Genomic DNA, 23389 nt, shown 5'->3' with positions numbered 1-23389 from the left:
TGTCAAGTAGCAGTACTGATATAATTCCGCTACTCGATGCTAGATGACTACGAAAATATTTTTTCTTTTTTTTTATCAAAACTGAAGTTACGAGTACTAAGTTCTTTCAAAATTACAAAAAATGCTTCAATAGGAAGTTGTACGAACCAAACATTTTTAAAAACTTTATTATATGTGAGTTGCTTATAACCAAAGGATACCTAGGTACTTATTCAAAAGTGAATTAATAAATTAACCCTTTAATGCTAAATACGTCGGTATTTTAATTATTTCTAGTGGATATAATATCTAATATATTTCATATGTAGATAGTGTGCGATTGGTAGTGGTATAACTAATGTAAAACTTTTTTTTGTAGTTTTAATAAACCTAATGGAAGATCCACAAGTTCTTCTTTGTATTTACTCAATTTCTTATTTCAAAATATTTGTAAAAAAGACATGCACTAACCTCGAGGGGAATACAGGACTTAAGTATAGGGATGTCATGCTTCCTCATCATGTTTGACTATCTGAATACCTACCGAATGAGACTAATAAGGAATGTCCGAACTAAAAGGCGTAGTTTGGTGTTTGATGACGCGAACATTCACGGTGACGCCAAGAAGAATGTCCACTAAGCTAATAAGGTTGACTGGTATAGAATGCTTTTTGGCATTAAGTCCGCCCAGGGCCGTCTTAAACTATACTGGGGCCCTCGGGCACATAAGAATTTGGGGTCCTTTTGGAAAGTAAAGAAAGCGAAATAAACGATTTTTTTTCTACTATGATCTTCCATTTTTTATAGGTAATCAAATATACTGTTACTGTCTGTCCTTCGGGGCCCCCTGAGGATTGGGGCCCTAGGCACGGGCCCCATGTGCCCTTATGGTAAAGACGGTACTGAGTCCGCCTTTTGTACGATAAGTTTTCTTTTGTGCAATAAGTTAAAATAAATAAATAATAAAGTAACTCGGACAAATAACGACAATGGTCTCACTTGGCGAAAGGAAAATTGGTAGAACTTGTAGGTACCTTATAAGAGTAAGAGAAAGAAACTGTTGAAATAAGTAGATACATGATTTATTACATTTATCTATTCTATCAGTATGTTTTGCCTAACTAGTTTTTTGGTAACTAAATATTTATAAATCAGGAATGCATAATAAAAATAATATTTACATACACTTTACTGAATGATTAACATAGAATACATCTTTACACGCCATCGACAGTGGCAGTTTTAAATAAAATAAAAAAACAACTTAAGAGTACATTAAGTGTAATGCCTTGCTTTTTGGTAAAACAATATGATACAAATATATATTATTTAAACGATAGCTATCAACCGCATAAATGCACGCAAAATTATTAAAGAGAATTATTAATAAAGCGAATTATTATATTATGATTGGGTTACATGCAGGGCGTTATCCTTCTATTATTGATCTCCGGGCTTATTAACGTGTACACACAATACGCCGCGTCAAGAATATTACGAGTATAAATTATATAAGTCTAAAATTTTAATAACTATTACAACTCATTATAAAATTTCATTAAAATATGTTCCAACGGAAAACCAATTAAAGTAACTAAAATAATAACATCTCATAAACAAGGTCTAGTAACAACAAATTCGATCGATTTCGTTTTAAATTACATGAAAACATGACGTTGCCATATCAAACGATTGGTCCCGCACTCGCAAAACAAAATGACATGGTGGTAAGTTAAACCATGCGTTTTGACTTACTTTCAACTTAATCTCACTGGTAAGACTTGCATCTCAAGAAAAGACAATTGTTAGTATTGTTACAAACTATACAACCAAGTGAAAAATTATGGTAAAAATATTTTATTATAAAAATAAAGGGCCACCCCACACTAGCGTCTCCCGAGCGTCCGCGTCTAGTCAACTCTACGGCCGTTGCTCGACGCAACGTTGGCGCAACTGCGCAGCGACGCCATTTTCCATAGCGCTGACTAGACGCCGACGCTCAAAAGACGCTAGTGTGGGGTGGCTCTAAAGGGCGAGGCAGTTTCGAGACATCATGACATGGTACCTACGTACAGTCTCTTGCGTTCGCGGTGTTCCACTTTTAGAGTCTATTCCAGTATATTAAGGTTCAAAAGTGGATCACCGCGAACGCAGGCGACTGTACGTGGCCTATTCTTACGATGCTATGCCTAATGTTTTTCGGTGTACCAAAAGGCAACCAACCATACATAAAATTTAAAACAGTACGTGTGTATCTACTTGATAATGCTAACTTACTAAGCGCATTACAAGATGTTGCCTCATGAATAAATGTAATAATGTGAACATAAGAAACTTGTTTCGTAGCTAATTTAAAACCTGTAAGACTATTATACATATTATAATAAAAAGTTATCTCACTCGGGAGCTTACCTTAAGATACTATTTTACGTGCATTAAATGTACTTATTATAAAAATTATCTTAGTCCTGTTTACAAGTACACAAATGTATATAATACATTTATAACCACGTAAGTACTTTGATTCAGTACCAAGTATTATAAGGATGGAGTTAATGTTAGTTTCACAACTTCTGCGACAGTTTTGAAGTCGCTGGCAAAAGGACAATTATAAGGGTACTTCGTACATATAGAATAATAACAACATTTAATTTTATTGCAAATCGCAATGAAAACGTAATAATATGCCACGGTTTGCCTTATACAGATACACGGTCGATAAAATTGTACAAACGAACTTCATGGAAAAAATTAAGTATGTTATCAATACAAAGGATTAAGCAGGACAGCTAGCAGCAGCTAGGCGGCTGTACAGAGGGCTTCTATGTATAAATGGCCGCATTTGAAAGTTATTAAGGATCGCGTCGCTCGGACGTGGGAATTCAGTCAGGTAAGTCGATTACTAAGAAAAGTACTACCCTCTTTCATATAGACTTCCTAGGGATGGTGGTTTACCGCGCTTATTTGCTAAATGTCACAGGCCACCTCAACCACTAGACGACACACATGAGACAATCGAGGTCACCACACATAAGCGCTCCCAAACAAAATTTAGTATGGGAGCGCGATCGCTTATTACGACCACTACTCGTGTAAATTAAAGATATGTACAAAAAATAAGCATTAGAGGTGTACCTGGGTTGTTATACTAATTATTACGACCACTACTCGTGTAAATTAAAGATATGTACAAAAAATAAGCATTAGAGGTGTACCTGGGTTGTTATACTAATTATTACGACCACTACTCGTGTAAATTAAAGATATGTACAAAAAATAAGCGTTAGAAGTGTACCTGGGTTGTTATACCAATTATAAAATAGTGTAGAAAATATCTTAGGGTGGTATTCCACAGGTCCAATTTATTTGTCCAATGTCAGTGCGTCTCACTCTCATTAAAACAAAATGTGAGACGCAATACAGATAGGACAAGAAATTGGATAGGTGGAATACCACCCCTAGTTGTGCTACTCCAATCGTGGTGACCTCGTGCTCTTTGTAAACGCTTCATAATGTGGTGTCTGTGTAGTCTATGATAACTGTACATGAGAGTGGTCACATAATTTCCGGAAAAGATGCGTATGTAAGTCTATGACTTGTGTATAGGCAGGGGATGAGCTTCGGAGTTCAAAACGTATTTGCTCAAGTCTATAAGGTATCTGTCGTCGCTGAATAAGAGGTAGAGGTACTTGAGCGTTTCGGAGAGGAAGAACGACTCCATCATGTCGCGTTGCACCGGCTTCTCACTCTTCACGTTGGCTAGAGACGTGTAACCGTTGGCGACCTTGGCATACTTCTCGAAGCCCTGGGGAAAAGAGAAAATGGGTTAGTACGAGACAAACATAAACGTAACTGGTAACACACTGAATTCTGGTTTCTGGCTAAATAATGTAGTTTTTTTATGTGTTCGAATCGCAGTGAACGGTGTACAATCCAGATCACTGCATAGAAGTTTTTTGCAGACGGGGTAAACTATCTTTGCAGCTGCTACAACTGTACGAACGCTTTTAAAAACCCCAACTAGCCCGGATTAATTCGAACGCCGGAAGTACGCGTATAACTTGCAAACATTCGCACTCAGTGAGCACTCTCCCATAGGTACGTACAATATTAGCCTGTGTTCGCGGTGTCCCACCCTTAGGGCGATACTCGTTTGAACGCCTTGCAGGTAGCCGCTCGGTTGCAAGGATTAAGGCAAATTTTTCTTAACTGTAACACCGCGAGCGCAGACGATTGTACTTCTTTGAAAAATGATCCATGCGTGTCTGAGGGTCTACTGCGAACACCGAAGTTGGAAAATTACGGGCATCCTTGTCTTTTACTCCAATTAAGGCGTAATTAGAGTAAAGGGATAAGTTCGCCTTTGTACTTCTTACTAATTGTATGTTATTTTTAATATGTATTTTTGTACAATAAAGAGTTTACTACTACTACTACTATTAGAGTTATAGAGAAAGATGCCCGCAATTTGTAGGCCCTCTGTAAGTATTCTCACGAGCTAAATACATACGAAAACATCAGCAACGTGCGACGAGCCTAAAGCAGATCAAGGAAGTTCGTTTTACTCGTGTCGTGTTAAATGTGAACATGCCTGGTAAATCTGCCAGCCCCAGTCCTGGTAGGTGGCGTTGCCGGTGATCTGGTACATGTAGAATAGGCTCTCTATGAACTCGGGCCGCAGCAGGCTGTGCGAGTCCGCCGTCTTCGTGTACATGTCTGACGTGGCACTCGCCTGCACAAAATATACATTTTAAAACTATAAATACTTTTATAAAAAATACAACAGTGCCCCCTTTGTGGCTGAGAAACATCGTTATTCTCACTCATCGTATCTTACAACGTATATTTCTGGAAATCTCTAATGAGGCAACAGAAAAAGTTCTTATAATAGTAGTAGTAATCACTTTATTGTACACAACACAGGTTTACAAAAATAAATTACAGTAATGGAAGTACAAAGGCGAACTTATCCCTATAAGGGATCTCTTCCAGCTAACCTTCGATTAGATGAGAGGAAAACTCCAGTCAGGTCAGATAGACAAACTTACGGGATGTACAGTAATATTTAGAAAAAGTAAACTAACGTATTGTCAACTCATAAAATACATAAATAATATTATAGAATAAAAATACATAAAATACATACTAGCATACATACATACAACTATATATATATATATATATATATATATATACGTACTAAACGTATAAGTACTAAACCTTAAAGGTTTAGTACTTAACCAGATCACGCTGATTGGAAAGCCAAAGCTTCTTCAGATTAGCCTTGAGTGGGACGCCACAGACTGGGACCGCCTGAGCGACAGGGGCAACTCGTTCCACAACTTCACAGCGCGCACCGTAAAAGAATTTGCATATGTTCGCGTCTTATTAGGCGGAATAGTAAGCGTGAGATTACAGCTAGATCGTAAACGGTGATCACTTCCTTCAGCCAGATAGTTAAATCTTTCCGTTAGGTAAGATGGGGAACGGGGGTTGAAGAGTATATTGAACAGCAACGACACGACATGCACATCTCTGCGTCGGCGGATCGGTAACCACTCGAGCTGGGAGCGAAAGTTGGAGACGTGATCATATTTACGGAGGCCAAATATATACTTGATGCAAACATTTTGTAAACGCTCAAGTTTATCCAGCAATTCCTCATTAAGGTCCAGATACGCAACGTCACCATAGTCCAGAAGAGGGAGCAAGAGAGAACGGGCAAGAGTCAGTTTAGTATGAAGAGGGAGAAAATTCTGCAGCCGTCGAAGAGAGTGGAGGGATCCAAAAACTTTTTTACTCACCTCAGCAACATGGGGAGACCAAGAAAGCGTCTGATCCATGGTGATACCCAAATTTCGGACAGTAGAGGAGAAAGGGATATTAGTCCCATCAAACAAAATGTCGGGTACCACCATGTCCGAAAGCTTGCCTACATAATAAGGACTACCAATGATAATCGCCTGCGACTTCCTAGCATTGATTTTCAAACCAAATTTGCACGCCCAGTCCCGTATGGATTCCAAATCAAGGTTGATTTGAGTAATCAATGAAGAAAGATCATCTATACTGGCCGCTGCATAAATCTGTAGATCGTCTGCGTAAAGATGGTATGATGATGTAAGTGCTTCGGTGATGCCATTAATAAAAATAGAGAAAAGAAGGGGAGAAAGCACTCCTCCTTGTGGGACGCCAGCGGTGAGCTCACACCAGTCGGACAGCTTGTCATCTACTCTGACCCGCTGGCGTCTGCCAGAAAGGTAGCTATGAAACCACGAGAGAGAAGTTTGTGAGATTCTTAGAGTGCTGAGTGTGCCTAGAAGGATGTCAAAGTCTACAGTGTTGAAGGCACTACTAAAATCAAGAAGAACAAGGACAGTTAGCTTTTTGCACTCTATATTAAAACGAATGTCGTCGGTGACTTTAACCAAAGCGGTGACTGTGCTATGCCCGGGGCGAAACCCAGATTGGAGAGGGTTAAACAATGAATTTTTATTAAGATGGGATTGCAGGCGACGGTTAACGAAATGTTCAATAATTTTTGATAGTATAGGAAGAATGGAGATAGGACGATATTGGGAGAAAGATGCAGGATTGGAAGTTTTTGGGAGAGGAATGACATGTGCATACTTCCAGGATGCCGGAAACGTGCCACTGGAAAGGGAGAAATTAATAATGTTAGAAATGATAGGAGAAATAAAATCCGCCACGAGCATGAGCATATCTACACTAAGGTTATCGTCACCGACGGCTTTCGTTTTAATAGCTTTGATGATTGCTTGTGTCTCTTGTGCAGAAATACAGCCGAGTTCAAAAGGATCTAAGCTGGAGTTGGTTGTAGAAGCTGCAAGAAGTGACAAGGTAGAATGTTTAAGGGAAGGGTCTAGAGTAACTGGTGAAGTACTGAAGTATTGGTTAATACCATTTATATCAAGGATACTGGATGAACTAGATTGAGATTTGCCCACCCCGAGTGATTTTAAAAACTTCCATAATTTAGCAGGGGGACATTCATCAATGGAACTGTGGATGTATCGACGCTTTGACTCCCTGCAGACCTTATTGCAGCGGTTACGTAACGATAGATACTTCTGACGATTACTATCTGAAGGGCTTTGTCGAAATTTTACGCGAGCTCGGTCACGCTTGGCCATCTGTGTCTTAATATCCGGCGTGAGCCACGGCGCAGGAAGGTGTTTGACGCGCGTAGGTTTCAATGGCGCGTTATAATAATATGAACTTGCTTAGAAGTTCTCCCTGTAACTTTTAAATCTTAATTTTCTATACAGCTTTTTTCGATAGCGGACACTGGGGAGTGTTTACTTTACTCGCTCACCTTGCGCGCTGTTGTATAATCACTGTTTGAACCTTAGGCCAATATTTTTTTTTTTTAAACGGGATAGGTACTGCGTACCGAGGAGTGTCATCAGGAGCTTGCGTTTACGGTGACGGACCGGCGCAGACTGCGGGCCGCAGCTCTCCGCGCCCGATGACTCGGTGCAGGCGCCGGTGGCGGCAGGGGGGGCGAGAAACTACCCTCATTTATGGCATTATTGTCAAATGATAGATGGGTTGCACACAACACTCACTACGTCATTCGCTAATGGTTCGTCCACACTGTCCACCGACGTAGTACCCATACAGTTTTCCAGCTTGTAGGCACTCACCAACCACAATCACGGTTAAAATTCGGATGATGACTAATTTCGATAGCCTCCCGTACTGTTCGCTGAATCACAAACTTTTCTTTTGCCAGCACGGTTACCTTATCGTAACGTATATAGTGAGTCGAATCCGAATCCAATACGTGTTCCGTCACTGCAGAGCCCCGGCTATCCCTGTTCTTCAACTTAAAATACGTGAGTGACCCGTTGTTAATATATTTGATATGTCTGTGTCTCACGGAAGTTTTGTTATTAAAAAGGGATAGGTACTGTTTTACTCTCGGATATGGATCGTTTAAAGTAGCAGTAGTCTAATAGCTAGAAAAAATCAAGGAAAGCCGACTACGCTGGGTCGGACACATTTCCAGGCGAGAAGACGACTATGTAGTCAAAAAGGCTCTGAACATACCAAACAGATCCAGAGGACGAGGTACACTCCCCACTACTTGGTGAGCCAAAGTACAAAAAGAGATGAACCAGGACAGCCTAACTACGCAGACAACCCAGAACAGGAGCTCTCTAGCGCAAATGTACAAGGAGACCCGACCCCAGATGACCTGGGAAGAGGGTTATCTTATCTTATTGTTTTCGGGGGCCCCTGCATCATACACTTCGACTTTATATCCAAAAGTTGTTCTAATTGTGATAATAATTTACTAAAAGCCTATCTAGTATCTATTTATTCAGCCAAAGCTACAATATGCCAAACGAAAATTGGTAAAATGAAACGTGGCAAACTAGTAAGGCACCACTCCCATCAGGAGATTAACGCATCAGCTCTAAAACGCACGCTCCGTCCGCCATACATTGGTCAAAACAAATGTACACATGAGGGGCGACGTCACGTCAGCGTCGAACGTGCACGCTCGGAGTTTGCGTTCGTGGTGCGTTTCTTGGCCCTCTGGTCTTACAAGCATGCTATATCAGATGACGTACTCACCAAGTTGAAATGCGTGATCTCCGGCGCTAGGAACGTGGGGTGCGCCTTGTATGTGAGGTAGCACGTGGTCATCAGCTCTTCGGCCATGGTCATGTGCCAGTCGGGCAGCCCGTTGGCGTGGCCGAGCGCCAGCGTGCCCGGCAGGAAACAGGTCAGGTGGTCCATCTTGGGGTTGAAGGCCTGGAACGTTCAGTCATGGATCAACACCGGGTATGGGATCATAGGTCATTAGTCATTACCAATTATTTTTCCCCAAAATTTCAAAGAATCTTCCGTGACGAGTGATTAGTGATGTCTTAAAACCTTTGAGCGAACAAAATGCAACTTGTTAATAATTTGTATTTCTTACCCAAAATACAATGGATACTTTTTTTTAATGGACATTAAATAATGTTTATGTAAGTAAGTTAATACAGTGAAACTTGGTTAAGTGGGACCTGGATAAGGGTCCCGGCACTTTGCCATTGAATTACCTCTGTTAGTGAGACAAAACAAACCTCTTTAACTGGAATTAGTATATATATTATAGGAATTTACCTCTGTATCTGAGATAACGTCAACCTATGGCCTCTCTAGCTGAGACCTTATTGCAGATTAATTTTCGTTTATTTACTACAGACAAAAATATTTATTAGCACACTCACCTCAGATCCGGCCAGCAACTCCCCAATGAATAAGTACTTGTTAGGCGTCGACCGTCTCGCCAGGAATTCCCGTACACCCTCAATCGCGGTCAGATAGTCGTCCAGCAAACTGAAAACACAAATACATTTTTCAATTTCAATCTGAAAATATAAACAAAAAAACTGTAAGGACAAAGTGGAGAAGAATATATAAAATGTTTCGTTGGGAAGACAGTAAGGGCAAGAGCTCTCGAATTTGTATACTTACTTCCCTCAGACATAGTCAGAAAGGAAGAGTTTCGCTCCTTCTACTCTACCGACCTTCTGTAATTGGAGTATGTGTACAAAAATGCAAGAGCTAGTAGTTTAGTTGACTCGATCGTAAGTAGAAATCATAGACTAGGAATCCTCTAGACCGAGTTTAGAGCAATTATTTCATGAAACCGATGCTGCCAAAAATACGGGGGTGCGGGGGACGAGATGTGCGAGGTCCCGTGCCGTGATTGGTCCGTTCAAAGACCGGACGTCACACAAAGACACATTCGACTCGAAAATGGAGTAAAACTACCGTATGCGTGGCAGAGGGTGTAGAGCTACTATGCTCAGTATGAAGGATGTCTTGTCTGTGTGTAGAGGACTCACTAGTTGATGGTCTTGCCGGTGTGCAGCCACTGCTTGAGCAGGTACTCGTAGTAGCTGTCGCCGCGCGCCCCCAGCGTGATGGTGGCGTGCGGCAGGAACTGCCCGGTGTGAGGGTTGATGAAGATGGGCACCAGACCGTGTTTCTTAGGCAGCTGGTGGATCTTCTCCGATACCGCTGCCGCTGCGTCCTGGATATTTTAGATTTTCATATTTATTATTTATAGATTTTTTTGGTTTTTGTATCTGTATTTTTTTTTATTTTTTTTTTATGTAATTCGTAAACCATATACATATCTAAGTAATTGTAATACGTTAGTTTGAATTGGTAATTGCAGTTAGTTGTATTTTATAAATAAAATTGTTGATGTATTGTTATTATTTTTGCTTGTATGTAAATTCAATGTTGACGTGTAAAAGTGCCCTTGTGGCCTATTTGTTGAATGAATATTGAAGTTTGAAGTAGTTTGAAATTAACTATTTTATCTAGAAGCGATATATTTTTTATTCTACCAAACTGCTCGATCAAATGGTTCCAGTGTGACCATATGCTTCCAACACCACACATTATTATTTATTATTTTTATTTATTAATTTATTTAATAAAAATCCACATTAAAGAGTACTATCCGGCATTCTCTACCAGTCAACTATGATTACTAAACAGAAATAATTAGGGTCGGTTGCACCAAACCGTCTGTCACCGTTAACGCGTCCGCTAAATTTATTTGTATGAAAAATACCATACTTCCCTGCTGTCTGACGTTAATCAGTCTGTTAAATGTGGTTGGTGCAACTGGGCCTTAGTATTGTGCAGAATTGTAGAGAGTGGAAATGAGATTAGATTAAAATCGAGACTACGAGTATTAAGATAGTATATGTGCTTACAAAAATATAGTTTACGATTTGAACAAACAAGACAACACGAGCTTGAAGCCATTTTAAACGATAGGTATAGTACATTATTGTCGAGGCTCGGAAGTAGCTACTTGCAGGCTGAGGATTCGTTTTAAACGGACGACCTTGGGAGTCCGTTTAATTGAATCCGAAGACAGCAAGTAGCCTTCCAGCCAAGTCATATATAGTGCTTTTCTCAAAAATGGTGCAAGAAATATAAATATCATAGAAATATTTTACAAAAGCAACTTTCTTACGTATATATTTTCACAGAAAAAAGTAGAAACAATTGTAAAAATTAGCTTTGCCGCCTTTTTATTTTTTAATAAAAAAATAGAAGTGTATTTTTCTGCCGAAAATACGCCAACCTATTTGAGACAGCTAAATAGTCGCGGTACTAATCATCTGTTTGGCTGTTTAAAGGGCCTGTGCCTTCATTTGATATGGCCATTTCAACTTTTAAAAAGTTTGGAACTCGACAAATAATGGAATTTGTATGCAACATTGCAGTCCCAAAATCGAGACTGCAATGTTTTTAACTTTTTAATTTTTGACTGACCATCAACTACGCGCTTCGCAACCTATTTTTTAAACGGCAAAGTCGACTTTGCCGTCCATTTTTGAGAAAAATTAGTTGGTGTGTGTTTCTTATTGTCAATGGATGGAAAAACTGTTTTTACATATCTCAAGAGTGGTAAGTATAGTAAGACCACTTGCGCGGCCGTCGAACGGTCGCAGCTCTACGCTGATATCACGTGGTACTCGCCTCGAACGCCGGGTTGTTGGAGGCGCGCGACAGCTCGCGGAACTCGAGCTGCACGGTGGTGACCTCCGCCGTGGTGCTGTAGCGAGACCACTCGGGCGCGTGCGCGGTGCGCGTGCCCAGGTTAACGTCCGAGTACGGGATGCCCGAAGGCGAGTTGAACGCTGCCATCAGACGGTCGCCTAGGTCCTCCTGCAAAAAAAAAACATTGACACTTTACACGCTATAGTTTGACCCAGAGCTGTCGCATTTGAAACATAGACGAAGAGAATCATACTGTCTGCCTTACGCTAGTACTAGAACCCAAAAGTGATGAGTATAGTTTTCCTGGTTCTTATTGACTGACAAAATGCGTTTGCCAGACTGAGGATGTTTTTCCGTTCGCTTTATTAAAGTTCGCCGCTCGTTTTGATTCCTACCTTTTTTTAAATAGCGCATACATTTACAATTTAATATAAATAAATCAGATACCTATATAGCCTATATTTTAGATTATTGCTTGTGTTGCTACCAGGGACCGGAACCGGTTACCTTAACCGGGGTTTTTCATAGGGTATTTTAGAAGTGGTTATAAAAACCCCTACCATAACGGTAACCGTCTGATAAGGTAACACTTTGATTCGGTAACCGTATCAGATCGAGTTAACCTCTGTTACCGGTAACCGAAATAAAAACCCAGTCTATTCAGTTACCTCATTATAAGGTTTTTGACCAGTTCAAACGATTGTAATCTTTACGCACACTTAAATTCAACTTATTATTGAATAACCGAGGTTGGCAAGGGCGGTCTATGAAGCCTCCAGCACTAACAAGTATTTTGCCGTTCCTTTGTTTATAAAATAAATAAAATTAATAAAATGAATAAAACGAATAAATTGAACGAAATGAACTAAATGAACTAAATAAACGAAACAAACGATATAAACGAAATAAATGATATAAATGAAATAAACAAAATGAACTATTTTTTTTTGTATTTTTTTAGTTCTGACGGCACATCACTAAAACTACTTTAGATGTAGCAAACCAATGAGCAACCGATAATAAAGGTTACCATAACTGAATGAAAACCTGTAAAAACCCTTAACAAGAACCCTATCGCGATGGGGTTTTGAGATTAACTCGGTTAAAGGTTAGGGTTACCGTTTCAATAAGCTTACCATTACAATCAGGTAACAGTATGATAGGGTTGCCGAATGATAAGGTAACCGAATCGATTGGGTTACCGAATTGATAGGATTAAGCGTAAAGAGGGGTTTTCCGGTCCTTGGTTGCTACTTGTTGTAACTTATGGTATTTCTTCGTGTTTGTTTGTAGGTGACACAACTTTATACTAACCCTCTGGTTTAAGTTAGTTGTCCAGGAATAAAATAACTCTATTAAAATCCTAATTTGCATACCTATTTAAATTTACCTAACATGCATCTTCGTGGTAGTTATATGATTTCCATTACGGGGCTTCTACTAGACTTTATGTTAGTACCTACATAATACACGGTAAGAATTAATAACCTGAGATATGCTGATGACACTGTACTTTTGGCATCTTCAATATCTGACATGCAAGAACTTGTCAACAGACTGGAGGTCGAGAGCGGGAAGTTAGGTCTTGCAATCAACCGAAGCAAAACCAAGCTGATGATTGTGGATCGCGCCGGCCGCCTCTCTGCAGCTCGTACAATCAAGGGTATAGACACTGTTGATGAGTTCGTATATCTGAGGTCAAAGATATGTAATGATGGCAGCTGTGTTCCGGAGATCAAAAGGCGCATAGGAATGGCTAAAGATGCCATGACGCGGCTTCAGAAAACATGGCGTAATCGGGGAATATCCAGAAACACTAAAATAAGACTTGTACGAGCCCTTGTATTCCCAATATTTATGTATGGAGCCGAAACGTGGACAATCAAAAGCAGAGAGAAACAACGGATCGACGCCTTTGAGATGTGGTGTTGGAGGCGTATGCTGAGAATACCATGGACAGCTAAGCGCACGAATCACTCCATACTGTTGGAACTCGACGTGAAAGTGCGATTGTCCACAATCTGTGAACAACGCTTCCTAAGTTACCTTGGCCATATAATGAGAAGGGGAGACGAATGTTTGGAAAGGTTAATCGTTATTGGTAATACTGATGGCAAAAGGTCACGGGGCCGTTCACCAGCACGATGGACTGACCAACTCAAAGGCGAGGAACCATCTCAGAAATTCTATGACGTGGTGAGGAAAGCGATGGACCGGAATCGATGATGAGAGTGTGTTCGTGCCCGAACAAAACCCACCAACCACGATCATCAGTCATGATGGATGCGACCAAGAAGAATACACGGTACAACATTTCTTAAGTAGAATTTCTTCATTTTCAGAAGTAATACTACCTTGGAATATTTTTCCAAATAGGAATATATCACTATCACTACAGTCCGCGTTCAAAGGTATCTGTCAAAATCAAATTGTTTTAAATATGGAAACATATCTCTTTTTGTTAAGCTATTAGAGAGCGGTAGATACTTTTTACGCATAAGTCTAATCTACTTTTAATGCTGAATGCACGTACCGCTTTCTTCAAGAACATCTCGTCCTGCGTGTAGTGGTAGTTGGCGAGCAGCCCGCCCAGCACTCTGATGGTCACCTCGAAGAAGTTCACATCCTTGTTGCGCGTGAACACGAGCTCTTTGCTGACCCATTCGCGCCCCTCGTCGAATTCTGAACGAAACGTGCACGGGTAAATGAACATTCAAGCCCCACCAGTCTTATGCGGGCTGTACACACTCGTCGAGAGACCCCGAGACGGGCTGAGAACGACATATCTGTGTACATGCTGCTCCCTTCTCGTTTCGCGTTTCCTTGTCTGGTCTCGCGCTTCTCCGATTGGGTCGGAGCGGTGCCGAGCGGCGAGAGGCTCTCGACGAGTGTGTACATCGACATTACAAAGTAAAAAATTAGATTAAAATATTATTATATTATGTTTGTTCATTAAACTTTCAACAATACTTAATTAAGGCAAAAATTGTTTTGCAAAGTGCAAGTTGCAAACGAATAACAGAATTGACAACTGTCGTGGTATATTTTATTCAGTGATTACAAATTCAGCATACCGTAAAACGGGGTGAAAAGACACGATTTTCAACTTCAAGGACGATTTTCGCCAATAATCCAAATGATAAAAGTAATAATTTTGATATCATTTTTTGAGTCTTGGTTAGTTCTTCAATTTTGCATTTGTGAAATAAATTTTTACCTACCCAATTCAGAGAAAATCAAAGAAAACTACCTGTTTTCTCCATATCCTTAAAACGGGGTCGATAGACACAAGAAAGGGGTGAATAGAAATATTAAGTTTTAGCTGTCATAGGCATCGAATTTGGTCATTATTATGTGGATACTCTATTGGCAATTGGTATATATATCTGTTAAACAGCTATTTAACACAAAATGTATTTTTTCCTGTCTTTTAACCCCCCAGGCCGGGCCTTTACACCTCTCTTATGGCGTAACTGTTCACCCCATATGCGTGTCCACTGACCCCTTTATCACGTAAATTTGCTTGTTATTGGTTTTTTGCAAAAAAAAATGCTTTATTATAGAGAAAATTAGTGATATTATTTATTATTTAGGTACTACAGATACTATATTACCAGGTTAGCTAACTTTTACTTAGTTAATGTCAAAACATTTACCGCTAGAACAAAGTTCAGATAGGCTTCATTTCTTACCTCGGCGAGACCTTACTTTAGAGTCAAAAAAATCTAACTTTTAGGCAGTTTGATTAAGTTATTTTGGTATCAATGTAGAGCATAAATAGTCTACTTTATACGCATTCCAAAAAATCTAATTTAAGAGATGTACGTTTTTAAATATAACAACTTGAAAGAAAAAGTTCAAAATTTCTCTATTCACCCCGCGATTTCTGTTCACCCCGTTTACGGTACAAAAAAAACACTATCTCACCCATGCCAAAAAATAAAAGCAAAAAAAGTATGCCCACATTATGGCGTGTTCAACCTTTATGATGGATTTCGACTTTTTCCTTCTTTAACAACACATTTTGTTATCGAGTTTTATGAATTGTCTCTGCTTGTTTTCTTGCGACTTCTTGACCCTTGGCTTTATAATCTGAGAGCCATTTCGGAACGGAATCTTCATGAATTAATATTGTCAATAAGATCATGAATTAATATTTATCAAATGAAGGTTAGAAAAATCGTCTCGCGTTTTTTTTTTGACTTAATATGGGTATGTTAAGATTTAGTTGTTTGATAATATTAATGTACTTATGAAAAAAGGTTTAATATCCACTGTAAGTATATGATCTAATAATCATTAAAGCGTAACAAACTATGTATATACCTACTAATTTATGAAGTTTCCATTTATTTAGCCGTATAGTTATCATCTGTCATCTCAAACACTTAATTTTAACCACGTTTGTAAAATACAAGTACACATCGCATCGGCAAACAATATCCATACAAAATACCATTAAAAAAAACCTTGATAACAAATAGCCAAGCCGCTACTCGCATAAACCAATTTTGCTTATCTACAAATAATTAACAGTCTTATCTATGAAATAATTAACGGCCTGCCATCTGACCTACCTAAACAATACCTAGTACGAAAATTGTCATCGCTTTTAGGCCTTTTTAGCAACCCACCACCACGATCATCGCACACCACCAATAGGTATTCGCAATATTAGCAGTTTTTTTTTACAAGACATGACGTAGGAAAATAGTAGGTATATAAAGGAAAATAGGTGACACACCACACACACACTGTATTTTTTTTTTCAGAAATTCAGAGCCTGAATCTCTGAGGTCACTGAATAAATTCAGATACTGTATTTTTGTGTGATGGTCACGGAAGATCTGAATTATATCTAAATCTCTAAATCTATAATATTTTCCTAGGATAGGGCCATTTTACTCTATCTTTCACTTTGACTGTAGCGTTGTAAGCAAAAAGCGATACCTGTTTTGCGTACAAAGGCAGCTTAAGATTTATATAAATGCTATAACATGGTAAGGATATGCAGGACTCTAGTGTCACTATACATCAGATATAAAACATAATACAATTTCATCTTAATTTGGCCCTCTAAATATACAGTACCTAAGCAATATCTACCTTCAGTCAGTCCCATAATAAATGCAGTATCCAAAGCGTCGACGATGGTGAGCCCCAGGGAGAACCAATCGTAAGGCATCCCGGACAACGGCTTCAAGTTGTCGTGGCCCCAGGCGTGTGTCTTGTAGCCCTTCCACGCGTGCCTGAAGCTCTCCACCACTGCATACTGTTTCGCGTTTGTGGGACCTAGAATAGTGAGATATGACCTTGCTTGAGACTGATTAAAAAAATATAGGTGAAATCAATTTTGTACCGAAACCCGTTATAATAAAGATGAATTTTCATTGTTCTATATTTCAAACCGTATTTGTAACAAAAACCTTTTTTTATAGGTATGAGCTCCATCTGTACAGATGTAGTGCATAATTGATTTCCTTCGCATTTTCTCGGAAACGTTCGTATTTGTCATGCTACTTCAATCAACCTCAGTACTTTTTCTACCGAGACTGACTATTCCTTGTATATGCAAATCTCTTGTGACACTACTGCAGTTACAAGCGTCTATAGGCTGCGGTGTCCGCTTAGTTATATTTGATTAATGATCAGGAAATGGATATTTCAATGTAAGTATGTACAGTCAAGTGTAAAAATATGGGCGCACACATCATACTCAAAAATATGTCCCATAGCTCTTATGTCAACGAATTGAGACCTCGGCATTTTTTTGAGTAAGTTTTATGCACACCTACATTTTTACACTTGACTGTACTTCTTTTGTTATGTTTTGTATGACATTTAGATTTTATTCTAGAAACATTCTAGACTAGTATTTATTATACAATTTATTATGTTTGACGATCTTTTTGTGAAATTCTTAGTATTAAATTTGATCTGTATAATAATCCAATATTACTATAGAATAATATTAACATCAATAAATTGCTCTGATAATTACCTTAAGATAACATATATGTAATACAACCATTCATAAGTGCTTGTTGCTAAGCCTGCATGAATAAAGTATATTCGAACTTTGAACTTTACCATCAGCGGGGCCATACGGTTGTTTGCCATCATCGAAGTATGATAATTCCTTTTTTTTATTTGAACGCCATTTCAAACAAAAAAAAACATACAAATTACTCACCAGTAAAGACTGGTCTCTCATTCAGTTCAATTTCAAAGGCGGGTTTGTTGCTGATTAATACTGGTTCCGCGACTGGCTCGTTGACTAGAGACATATTCTTCACTGGTTCCTAAATTAACACAGACAGTTAAGCTAATATTAGAATATGAACATGTTGCTTCACTGCAGAATGGGACTGAGTGTTCTATTTTAGGATATGACACAGTTTTCCAGTTGTATAATTTGTAGTAGGTGTATCATTTGGCGCATCATATTATTGCCAACATTGGAAACATCAGAAACATGTAGAGTCTGTCCAAGTTTAAGAAAATGTCAAAGTTGATGCAATCCCACAATTTGCCATTACAAATGCCATGCAGGGTTAGATTGGTCTGAATATATACATTTTTTGTCAGCGCTCGATGGAAAGAAGTCTATTACATTTAAGGAAAATTCACAAAGTAAGAAACGAAGATATAAGAAAGAGAACCAAACTCACAGATTCCCTTCAGCATGCATTGAGACTCAAATGGAAATGGGCAGGCCACATTGCTCGATTTAATGACAAAAGATGGACACTTAAAACAACAACATGGTCAGGGCCTATAGCACAAGGAAAAAGGAAACCAGGCAAGCCACGAAGGCGTTGGGCAGAAGATATTCATAAGGTCGCAGGTGCAAGCTGGATGGAGTCAGCCAAAGACCGTGAAAAATGGCATGGGTTGAAGGAGGCTTTTACCCAAACGGGGTCCATATAAAACTATCATCAAATAATATATTTATAAAACTGTTAAAACTATGGAAGTAATAAAGCTTTATATATATACATTTTTCACAATTCATTCAAAATGTCATAGGTACTACATGTACACTAGGGCCTTCTATAGGCTAAGTAAACTTTAACTAACATAAAAATGGTTATTTTAAAAATATACGAAGGATATTCCTTGGTTGGTGGCATAGTGCTTAAGCCTATTCCACCCAGTAAGTAGGTATCTCTTCTTGTATACATAATAATACATATTATAGAAATGAAAGTATATTAAAAAACCTGATTAAGGCCATGCACTTTATACATATGCTATTTATTTTGAATTCCACCCCGGTGGGCCTAGGTAGATAGTATGTTGGCCTTTCACATTTGATGAACCCACTCACATCAGTTATCCCAAGGAAATAAGTTTGTAATTAAATACTGATAAGTTTTCCGTGAAGAGATAAGAGCAAATATTGAAGTGGGAACACATGTTAAACTGAAACATAATATTTATTAGTGCTACTGCATGATAGGATCGTAATCCAATTCTGTGTAATGATGTGGTAACTGACTCTCAAATGTATTATTATCATTAAACTTTACATCAATTAAAAAAAACCGGACAAGTGCGAGTCGGACTCGCCCACCGAGGGTTCCGTACTTTTTAGTATTTGTTGTTATAGTGGCAACAGAAATACATCATCTGTGAAAATTTCAACTGCCTAGCTATCACGGTTCATGAGATACAGCCTGGTGACAGACGGACGGATGGACGGACAGCGGAGTCTTAGTAATAGGGTCCCGTTTTTACCCTTTGGGGACGGAACCCTAAAAAGGAATACTTAAATCATGGTAGCAGATGCTAAGCACAAATTGCTTAAGTGTACATAAAACCACATCCAAGGATACGGAATTAAATTTTGGGTCCCCTTAAAATTCAATATAAAAAAATCAAATATATAATAATTTTCCTATAAGTTGCAAAAACTTTGCAAATTTATGAAAGCCGTTGGGACTTTAAAAGGTCTACAGTTCACATCTAGAGCCACTAGTTAAATAAATGGGTTATCAGCATACATCGGGGTTTTCGGTGCGGGAATGTTTTACACTAGCCAAATAACAGGTAAAAACTGTAAAAAACGATACTAATTTAACATTTCTAAGCATATTTGGACCTTACGACCTACGTTTAATTCATAGTTTGGTAATTATTTTACAATAAACAAAGTTATAAATACACGAAATCATTCCCGCACCAAAAACCCCGATGTATGGTTATCAGTAAAGGTCCCATCCCGGGTTTAAACATTCTATGACCAACATTTTTAACTTTCCCATATATGAAAAGTATTTGAATTATTTGATATACTACAGTTGGAAATCTATCAGCATGAAACATGTAAGTAAATTGCCTATTATTATGTATACCATACAACAAAATAAAATAAATATGCAAAATTATTCCATTTCAGAGAAAAAGGTTTAATGGCACTTGGCATCAAAAATTATGGTAGCTAAATATAACATAAGTAGATGTGAAGTAGATAGAATAATTTCTATTTGCTTTATGTGGAGTTTATGGTGTTTCCATCTGATAGTAAATTTCAGACTTTCCTTATCAGAAATTAATAACATTGTAGTAAATTAATTTGAATACACATGGATGATTGCTGTAGCTCTATGGTATTCTTTGATTTTTAAACTTACTACTTTACTAATAGAATTATGTTACCAACTCAGATCAGAAGGTCATAAAGCAGACATTATTGTAGGGAGTGTAGCTGACTTAGTCCATAAAGGTTTCTTCTGGTGATTGCATAATTTTTTTATTGATAATTAAGATGGACTTACCACAGGAAGCTGGCTAATATTCGTTTTTTCCTCGGGCTTTGTTTCCCTAGCATTATAGAAGAGAACCCCCACTGTTACAGCTATAACTATCACTGCATACACAATGGATCTCTGCAGGCGAGACAAGCGATTCCATCTCTGTAACCAAAATTGGAATTGTGTGGCACAAAGTCTTTGAAGGACAGTCAACACTTTTGGCATCAGTATTCTGCTTTTGTGTACAGTCAAGTGTAAAAATATGGGTGTAGACAACTTACTCAAAAATATGATGTAATAGTTGTAATACTTGTAATGCATTTAATTCAGACATTCATTTTACAATTTGTTGCTACTTGCCTCTTTTATAAAACCTCTATTAACTGTATTCCAACACATGACAAATAAATTTAAAAGAAAAAAACACAACACTACTGCTCTTCTTGAATCTCTGTCCTCAAATAAAATATCTGTTTTAAGAATGTTATTGTTCACTTTTCACCCATGAATCATCATTGTGGAGGATAAGATTGAACTTAAATTACACCAATTACAGTTGCCAATTAAATGTTAGAAACACAGTTGTTTCAAGGCAAGTCAGGACAGAAGAAACCAGTATTGATTTTGTTTATAACATATTGCTTTGATCTTCATTGAGGACAGACTAGCAAGACCCTGCCTTATTGCAGTACATGTTCACTACATTTTAAACACCAAATTAACTGGAATTATATAAAATAGGTTTTTTTTTTCATTTGTGATTTGTTTGCTCTTTCCTAATGGGCGTACTGTACGCATATATGCAAAAATAAATGTTTTTTCTTACCCTTATAAATTTTCTATGAGATATTGACTGACTCTGATCATTTATATAAAAAGATGTGTCTATTGTGGGATTCCATTTGTTAACATCTGTTGGTAGATCGCCCTCGGTCACTTCAATTTGTGTGTCAGCTCCAGGACTCCTCATTATGAATTAAATTTTACAAAATTCTCATTTTAAGATATGCTGGAAAAGGTGAGTTAATAAGTCAAGAGGATAACTACTTTGGACTGCAATAGCACAAGGATGTGTTAATAATTTTAATTCTAACCCATATCCTGAATCAGAAAAATTAAGGACTCGCTACGTGGAAGTTCCACGTCTGCAAAGCCGGCACCATTGCCATTTTCTAATACATTTTTTTGATTTTTCAGCCCCTGCGGCACGGCACGGCACGAACTGTCAAATAGCTTATTTTTTTTAAAGAATCTGAGGCAATGGAGTTGTGTATCATTCTGCCATCACACCTTTTTTGTGATGTGAGCCGGGGGGGGGACACTTCAAATGTAGTTAACGTCAGTAAAGATGCAGGCGACTTCTATATCTTGCTTCTGACAAAATTAGTTGACTTCCGATTACACAAACTACTTCACCAGATGTCACTATAAAATGTATATAATTTTAGTGGCATTAATATTTAAATTAAAATAAGTACGAATTCATATTTGTAATTATTATAATTTTCTATAAATTTTGAAAAAAAATAAGAATTTTGTTATAAATTGATTTAATTATGCTGTTTTTTTATGCTGGCAACACTTGCATATCCGCCAAGACATGCAATTTTTTTGCTGTCACTGGAAGAGGGTAAATTTGAAATATTTTAGTGATGGTTCAGCCATTTCCTTCATTACGGTTCTGAAAGAAATTAGATTATAGCCCGAATTAAAACACATGCCCTGTTATGAAAACCTCGAAAGTGCGTTGAGTTGTACCTCTGTGTTGGTCCGCCTCGTCGTTGAGCATTCGCTGTGTGCTGTGTTATTTTGTGCGATATGGACGCTATTTTACAGTAAATTTATTTTGTGGTAGGTACCTAAGTACTAGTAACTTTTGATAAGGCAGGCCACTATCGATAAATCTGCTACAATGCTTAGACTATGTGCTGCTGTAAAAACACTGGTAAGTTCATTTTCAGGAATTATGGTACCTAATACATACAAGTTCAAGTTCTTTATTTGCATTCATGTTGTACATATAGGTATTAAATAACAAATGAGTTGTTTCAAACATGAGCCCTACAAGGGCATAGCAATTACTGAATCTAACCTAAGTATACCTAATACAAATAAAAATGAACAATTACTTATTAGAATACATCTTAAAACTTATCATTTAAATATTATTAATTAACTATAAAATAAACTATAAGAATCTCCTCATATCTATGCATATGTATAGTTTAAAATCCCATATCTAGATACTCCAGACATGGTATAAAAATATGTGTCATACCTACTTATTTTAACATTATCTTACATGTATCAGGCAAACATAATACAAAGAGAGTGAATTTATTTTTTCAGGAACAATAACCCATCGCTTTCCAAATCCTGACAAGTATCCAGAAGAATTCAAATCTTGGGTCACACTTGTTGGTGGCAAGTTGGAATAGTCTTCGGATTATGAGTACCATAAGAAGAGGATCATTTGTGATAAACATTTCAAGAATGCAGACAAAAACCGTAACCACCCGTTAAATAGATTAGCAATGCCTTCACTCACTTCACTGCATTTACCTGGTATGAATCTATAAGATTATCTTTCAGAATTAGTTATACGTATGTAGGAAAAACCAGTCTAACTCTTTATAACGATGTTTTTAGGGTTCCGTACCTCAAAAGGAAAAAAAGAAACACTTATAGGATCACTCGTGCGTCTGTCTGTCTGTCCGTCTGTCACAGACTATTTTCTCGGAAACTACTGGACCAATTAAGTTGAAATTTGGTACACATATGTAAATTAGTGACCCAAAGACGGACGGACGTGTAACGTAAAGAAATGAATTTTAAAATTGGGGGCATTGGGGGGCCACTTTTGGGCGGTAAATGAGAAAGTTAAAAAATAAAGTTTTTCAAACTATATTTATATACACCCAATGAAAGAGCGCATTTTAAGTACATATATTAAATGTATTTATTTTATAATAGAAGTTATTTAAGAAAATTGCCAAAAAATACCTTGTACACACGTAATAGTTATTTTCTCAAACATGCAATGAAATATTGATGTTATGTTCCCTAAGCGAGGCTGCGAAGTATAACGTTTCAGGAGGCCTACC

At 37.9% G+C, this 23389-nt stretch overlaps 1 protein-coding gene across 1 annotated transcript; it reads right to left on the bottom strand.

Moving 5' to 3' along the window:
- Positions 1–1045: 1045 nt before the first annotated feature.
- LOC134803946 (endoplasmic reticulum mannosyl-oligosaccharide 1,2-alpha-mannosidase) lies at positions 1046–21508 on the bottom strand. The gene is made up of 12 exons (XM_063776775.1): positions 21380–21508; positions 21112–21294; positions 20310–20447; positions 17723–17831; positions 16636–16821; positions 14063–14211; positions 11509–11697; positions 9849–10036; positions 9228–9336; positions 8584–8763; positions 4571–4711; positions 1046–3784 (listed from the first exon to the last, which is right to left on the bottom strand). The coding sequence occupies exons 2-12, from the start codon at positions 21253–21255 to the stop codon at positions 3569–3571; spliced, it is 1749 nt and encodes a 582-aa protein (XP_063632845.1). The 5' UTR covers positions 21256–21294; positions 21380–21508; the 3' UTR covers positions 1046–3568.
- Between the last annotated feature and the right edge of the window lie 1881 nt (positions 21509–23389).

This window comes from Cydia splendana, chromosome Z (genome assembly GCF_910591565.1).
Source record: "Cydia splendana chromosome Z, ilCydSple1.2, whole genome shotgun sequence".
Lineage (NCBI taxonomy): Eukaryota > Metazoa > Arthropoda > Insecta > Lepidoptera > Tortricidae > Cydia > Cydia splendana.
The sequence above is the reverse complement of the archived record's forward strand: the minus strand, read 5'-3'. Positions and strand labels throughout refer to the sequence as shown.

Coding starts and splice junctions, on each gene's coding strand:
- LOC134803946 (XM_063776775.1), bottom strand. CDS start 21,255: ATGAGGAGTCCTGGAGCTGACACACAAATTGAAGTGACCGAGGGCGAT. Junction 9,337..9,848: donor ACCGGCAAGACCATCAACTA/GTGAGTCCTCTA, acceptor TTGTGTTTTCAG/TTTGCTGGACGACTATCTGA. Junction 8,764..9,227: donor AGTTGCTGGCCGGATCTGAG/GTGAGTGTGCTA, acceptor TGAACGTTCCAG/GCCTTCAACCCCAAGATGGA.